Source organism: Pteropus vampyrus, unplaced genomic scaffold, assembly GCF_000151845.1.
Source record: "Pteropus vampyrus isolate Shadow unplaced genomic scaffold, Pvam_2.0 Scaffold43, whole genome shotgun sequence".
Lineage (NCBI taxonomy): Eukaryota > Metazoa > Chordata > Mammalia > Chiroptera > Pteropodidae > Pteropus > Pteropus vampyrus.
This window is the reverse complement of record NW_011888824.1, coordinates 10,819,566-10,826,544: the sequence shown is the minus strand read 5'-3', so window position 1 is coordinate 10,826,544 and position 6,979 is coordinate 10,819,566. Positions and strand designations below refer to the sequence as shown.

General features: G+C 38.5%; 1 protein-coding gene across 1 annotated transcript in view; it reads left to right on the top strand.

Annotated features, from left to right (window-relative positions):
- The first annotated feature begins 2,546 nt into the window (after positions 1 to 2,546).
- Positions 2,547 to 6,979, top strand: part of SLC35F1 (solute carrier family 35 member F1) — a 142,618-nt gene continuing 138,185 nt past the window's right edge. Inside the window, exon 1 of the mRNA XM_023529804.1 lies at positions 2,547 to 2,727. Within this exon, the coding sequence (XP_023385572.1) occupies positions 2,556 to 2,727 (172 nt within the window). The 5' untranslated portion in view covers positions 2,547 to 2,555. The remainder of the gene's footprint in view (positions 2,728 to 6,979) is intronic.

Below are 6,979 nucleotides of genomic sequence, written 5' to 3'. Positions count from 1 at the left end.
CTATATTCCTATGTTGTACTTTACATCCCTGTGACTATTTTGTAACCTCCAGTTGGTACTTTTAAATCCCTTTGCCTTTTTCACCCATCCTCCTAACGCCCCCTGCCACCTAGCAACCATCAGTTTGTTCTTTGTCCCTATTATGATTTTTGTTAGTGAATATCTAACACTTCTCTTAGGCCGGCTTGAAAACCTTTGAGTAAATTCTGGTACTTCTCTTGACCTCTGCCTTTAAAAAAAAAATCATTCTTTTATTACAACCAAGCCATTCAGGGTTACCTAGGCCTACCTCAGCACTGTCTTTGAATTGCTCCATTTTCTACTTCTTCTGAATGGTATTGCCCAGTTATAGATGCCATGAAAAACATTGTACAAGCTTTACAATCTGGTGAAGGGGAAACAGAAGGTGTAGAAGCAAGAATTATAATACGATGACACAGACATAAAGGAGATGCATCCCAGAGAAGAGAGGGCAGGGAAGACTACTCAAAGGGAATGACAAAATGCCAGATCTTGAAAGATGAATGGGAGTCAGACTGACAAAGGCAAGATGAACACTGTGAAAGATGAGCACTGAATATGTGCAAAGGAATGCAGGCAAAAAAGACCACTGACTCATTGTTGAAGTGCAAGTAGCTCTGCAGGGCTAGAGCTCGCTCTGGCTTCGTGGGGGAATTAAAATGGGAGGAGTAGGAGGTAACGCTCCAGAGGTAATAGGAGTGGAGGAAGGGCACTTAGGCCCTTGTTTCAGTTATCTCTTTCTGCCTCACAAACCACTGAAAACTTCATGCCTTAAAACAATAGCAGGTATTGATTATCCCTCACAGTCCTGCAGTCTTGGGTGATGTTTCATCTGTGTTCCATGTGACATAGGCTGGTATGGCTCTACAGGGGAAGAAGGATCCAGGATCCCCATTCACATGTCTGGTGTTTCAGCTAAGGTGCTAGTGGCTGGCTGGATCTCTCTCTTTTCACATGGTTTCTCAATATTTATTAGTCTAACTCAGGGTTTTATACATGGAAGCTGAATCCTAAGAGGACAAAATATGGAAGCTACAAAGCTTCTTAAAACTTAGGCCCAGCTCAGCTTCCAGAAAAGGAGAAATCAACCCCACCTCCCATTGGGAGGAACAGTGTGAATGTAGAGGGATGGGAGGAAATGTTGGCAGCCGTCTTTGTATATGGTCTACCACAAGCCTTACAAATCACTGCATCATTGTAGGATTTTAAGCAGCAGACTGACATTTTAAACTTACATGTTTAAAAATATCTCTTTGACTTCTTTATAGTGATTGAATTCATGCCTTGCGGGCCAGTACCTGAAAACAGAACAACCAATAAGAAGTCTATACCAACACGTTACACGTTAACCTCAGGAAAGTCTTTCCATGGACCCACATGCCTTGCCCATTTTTCTTCCTCATGGAAACAAAGGCAATGAACAAAATGTGATGGATACCTTTATCTTTTTTTTTTTTTTTTTTAAAGCAAGATATTACCAAGGTATCTGCCCAGTACTCTGTGCCCCTTTCAGAAAAACAGATTCACATCTACCGTGGGGGAGAAAATATGTAATAGTGCAAATCCTCTGCTTAATGCTTTTTTTTTTTTTTTTAAGAACTACTACTCCTTGCTTATTTCATATAGCTGTTTCTATAAATAAACCAGGGAAGTCAGATGAGACTTTTGGGCAAGGCAGAGCCTGCTTTGTATTTCTAGGGGCTCTTCCTGTATCAAAGCATGCAAGTATATGTGACTGTAAAGCCCATGCAAAGTGAAGCCCTTGGCTCTTGCCTCCGGTTCCCACTACACTGGCCTCCAGGGGCAGTGCCTATGCAGAAGCTGCAGAAAATATTTACGGATCTTGAAATGTTTCATTTGAAATGATTACCTTGGTCACTAAATTTTCTTCATGAATAACAGTTTTAATGTGTAAGTATTTATAACTTAAGCAGAGGAGAGCCTATACTGGTGCTTATTAATGCGTCTTGGAGCAAACTGAGATCCCAAATCTGAGAATGGAGAGGAGATGGTCCTTCTGGATTTTGAGGGGTTTGTACAACCCCTTCATTTAAGTGTTCCAGATCCAAAATTTCTCTCTATAAAGAAAATAGTCTCTGTTCTTGGTATAAGAGCCTGAGGATAAGGTTGGGATACGGTCCCCCTTGGTCAGTGTTCAGGTCTCCATCAGGGTTTTGAAGACTTAGCTCATGCCATGATGGGCATCAGGATGATGTTCATTATCCCCATACTTCCCGAATGCAGCAGCTGGAAGCCAGGATCGCTCGAAGAGATTTCATCTCAAATTTTAGTTTTACCACTTCCTAGTTATGTAACTACAAACAAACTCCTTAACCCCTCTAAGCTTTGGTTTCTTTCCCTGTAAAACCTCAGCGACAATTGCACCTTCCTCATAGGATTGCTGTGATGGATTAAAAGAAATACTGTTTATTGCGCTTAGCCCAGTGAATAGCACAAGTGCTCAATATTCTAACTTACTGTTTTAACAAACTTCCTGCTGATCTTTGCTTTGTTTCTCTGTATTATCCAGGGAGATGTTAATCTCTGTGGCTCTGGGCCAGGTGTTATCCCTCCTTATTTGTGGCATTGGCTTGACCAGCAAGTACCTGTCAGAAGATTTCCATGCCAACACACCGGTCTTCCAGAGTTTCCTCAATTACATCCTTCTCTTCTTGGTCTATACCACCACACTAGCTGTCAGACAAGGTAAGCATGCAGATGCACTGGAAATATAGCTTGGTTTCTCTTTTACAAACATCTAGAATGATGAGCCATGACTAGATAACTTTTTCACTTACAGACAATTCAAAACTTCAAAATTCACATGTCTATTTTACAGTCATACAGTAAACAAAACGAATGGATAAATCACAAAGAAGCATAAATTGTGTGAATTCAGTGGGAAGCAGAAAATGCATGTATAGACAGAAATGTACAACTGCTGACTGTTTGAATTCTTGTTAACATTCCTTGTACCCCTCTGTGAATTTAAATAGAATGCTTCCCCAGAACCTGGAACAGGCCGATACAGCTGTTCTTAATAATGTTAGCCCTGAGAAATTCAAGGGAATTACAGACAAATATATGTTCTTTGGGAAAGTGTCACAGGAAAGATGAAAATAGTAAACACAACTCTAGTAATAGCAAAGGGGAAAAGAAAGAAAACTACCACAAATGGCCAGGTGAGATGTTCTGTCTAAACTTAAAATAGCTAAAGCAATAAAGCAAGTCCTCCGAGTCAATGCAAGAAGAACTTTTTAAGGGGCGATTGCTGTTGCCATCTTTGGGGTATAGCTCTCTAGGGCATTCCTCAGAGCCTATGATTATCACTGGACTGGAGTATACACTTTTATCTATGACCCAGAAATAGCCAACAATTTTCCCCCAGTAGTAACTGTTGACTGTAAAATATGCACTGAAAAATAATCATAAATAGGTTTGAAGACAATTATATACCTTAATAATAAATAAGAATATATCAATCGTAATAATCATACTTTTTGAAACTTTTATAAGAGCTGTGTATCAGTATTTGGTTTTTACATTTCTTTATTTAGATTGCTGTCCAGAATAATATTGCTTAATTATAATGATTAGCCCATTACTAAAGTTATCTTAGAGGGAGAATAAAAAATGAATATGTTGAGTATGAATTCCAGTTTACCATTGGATTTGTTTTAAAGTATTGAAGATCATTTCATTTTCTCCTCAAAAATATGTATTATCAGGGCTTGCTTTAATTAGCCCAGTACAAAGAATATAAACAAGAATAAGATTAAATTTAAGACAATTTTGTAAATATTTTAATGTTACAAAAAAGAAAAAGAAAAAGAAAATTTACATGAAAGTAGTAAATTTATTTTCCCTACAGTTCTAGAACCAAACATTCCAGACTATGAGGTAATGAATTGTAACTAGTCTTTGGGTTCTCTTCCGTCTTACTTTCTAGGAGTCCAGAAATTTAACAAAAACCTGCATCAGGACAAAAGCAAAATCGAGCCATTCTAAGAAACAGAATAATTTCACAGTCACAGATAGAGACAGAAAAATTTAGAAATACATTATTTCTAGCAAAAGACTCAAGTTTAATAATAATACCTTCTATTGAGCCTTTATAATGTACCAGGCACTATGTATGTGAAATCTCTCTCTTATTCCTTCAATCAAAAGAAATAGGTATAATTATCCAAAATTTTATAAATGAGGAAACCGGAGCTCAGCCAGCATTAGGAACCTGCTCTGGGCTATAGAACTAGGCTGTGTGCCTTCCTGGGCCACCCTGCCTTCTCCCATGTGAGGTCCAGGGGAGGCAAGAGGAGGAAAGAGAGCTACTTTTGAACAAAAGATGGAGATGGGTTTTTTTCCTTGAATTTCAAAACTCTAAGTAAGAAACCAGCCCTGGGTTCAAGGTCTAATGAGGCAAACAATGAAGTCAAGAGGATGTGGTTGCAGATTCGGGGGTGGGCAAGGGAGAGGCATAACTGGAAAGAGGCCAAGGACTAGGAGCAGCAAGGACTCTGGCAGAAGACTGAAAAGGGCCTAAGGAAATTCTATATTTCCTAGTCAGTGATGAAGAGAATCAATTTTTAAAATGCCCAGTCTGGAGATTTTTGCCATTTCCTCAGATAATCGCTAAATTTGCTGACATGTCTTTATTTGGGTGTTTACTCAGAATGTTTGTTTTTTTGTTTTAATCTTCATCTTTAGAAGTTTTAATAGGCTGGCATTATGTTCACATCTGGAAATCGACATAGTAATTGCATTAATTTTGTGTAGGCTGATTCACCACTATGTTCTAGAAACATAATAATCTGTTTACTCATGCACCTCAAGATTTGAGAGGGAATGAACAACAGAGGAAAGAGAAGAGGGTGGAATATCTGGTGTGTGCAGGGAGGTGCTCTCATAGCTGTGATTTCCCCTCCTTTCCCAGTGCGCCTGACCACGCTCTCTGAGAGGGCTGCAGATTACGATGGAGCAAGATGTCCGTCTTCCAAATTTTACCAGCACAGTCGTCACCTGCCCTGCTGGGCCATCATATTAATTTGATGCCACTTTAGGCCACGTAACAAGTTGTACTTGGAAACATGTTTTTAATCAAATCTGTTTTTATAATTTTAATCATACAACTTCTAAACATTTATAATTGTTACATGTGAACATAATGTGATGCATGCAAGAAGCCCTTCAAAGCGTATGGGTGACATGATAACAAAAGCCTTATGGAAATTTGACTTCAAAGTTACACTGTATTCTCTTTATCAAATTTGCTGGATCAATGATCAAAGATTCTGAAGCAATAGGTTTCAGTAGAAGTTCCAGCATAACTCCAGTTCAAACTAGAGTTTTGAACTTGTCCATGATTATTTATTAGTTCCTACACAAATGTGAGTGCCATCCTACTTTTAAAAAATTGTATGTTGTTAAATAAGTTTTAAGTCTAGCTCTATCCTTAATTGGAACTAGGTTTTTATTCCAGATAGTTCTAAAATTAAAAACAAAACAAAACAAAACAAAACAAAACAAAAAACCTTGTGTTCATACAAAGAACATCAATAATAAATTTTGTAGAAAAAAGTACTTCAAAAAAGTAGTTTCATTGACATTGTATCAAGATAGAGAATGTAGGTAAAATTTAGATAGCTATTACTTCAAGGTTCATTTTAACCACCCTGAGAAGTTATTCAGGTAATTAAAATGTATCCACAGAAGTAATGCCTGAAACCCAAACTCATGTTGTATGCACAAAGTAGGGCTTCAGGGATTATAAAGAAAAACTCAGTCCTCCTTCTGTGTGTCTTTCCTTCACTCTTACACTACTGTCACACTTACAACACCGAGCAATTCTGCAACACCAGCTGGGTGTCTTCAATTCTGACACTCTCTACCTGGAGTCAGTGTTATATCCCAAGGTTAAGGGCTCATTCTCACAAGATTGCTTCTGACCAATAGGCAACAAATAGGAGGTTCCCACAACCTCCTCCTCGGGCTTGGTTAATTTTCTAGAGCCTCTCACAAGACTCAGGAAAACACTTTACTTACTATTGACAAGTTTATTATAAAAAGATACAGATGAACACCCAGATGGAAAAGATGCGTAGGGCAAGGTATGTGAAGAAGGGGTATGGAGCTTCCATGCCCTTTCTGGGCATACTGTTCTCCCAGCACCTCCACGTGTTCACCAGTCCCGAAGATCTCCAAACCTTGTACTTTTGAAATTAGTATAGAGGCTTCATTACATAGGCATAATCAATCATTAACTCTATTTCCTTCCACTTTCCCCTCTCTGGAGAATAGGGAAGTAAGGCTGAAAATTCTAAGCTTCTTATCATGGCTTGGTCTCTCTGGTGACCAGCTCCCTATCCAGGAGCCCACCAAGAGTCACCTCTTTAGAACAAAAGACATTCCTATCATCCTAGAAATTCCAAGGGATTTAGGAACTCTGTGTCAGGAATCAGGGTCAAAAACCAAATAGTAGAACAAAAGATGCTCCTAGTGCTCTTCTCACTTAGGAAATCACAAGAGTTTTAAGAGCTTTGTACCAGAATCTGGGGGTAGAAACACACACACACACACACACACACACGCACACGCACATTCATATGATATATTCTATTATTTCAATATAACTAGGAAAGTAAGGAGAGGCTTCCAAAAACATAATGATCTGTCAAAGAAATTCTTAAAGGAAGACTCTTCTTCATATCCACTTTTTCTTAAAATTCCACATAATGCTAGCTGAAATTATGAAGCAGAGAAACACGAAACGCAAAGACTCTAAACAAGAAGAAAGAAACAGACTGGGGTCCAACTGAAGCTCATCCCGTTTTTGCATTTGTGTTGTAGAAGCAAGACATGTAACGGGTTTTTTAAAATAAAGGTGAAAATAGGGTACATTTCTTATCATAAAAAAGTCATCAAACTTTTTGCCCATGAGTTTCTCTTAGCAATTATTACA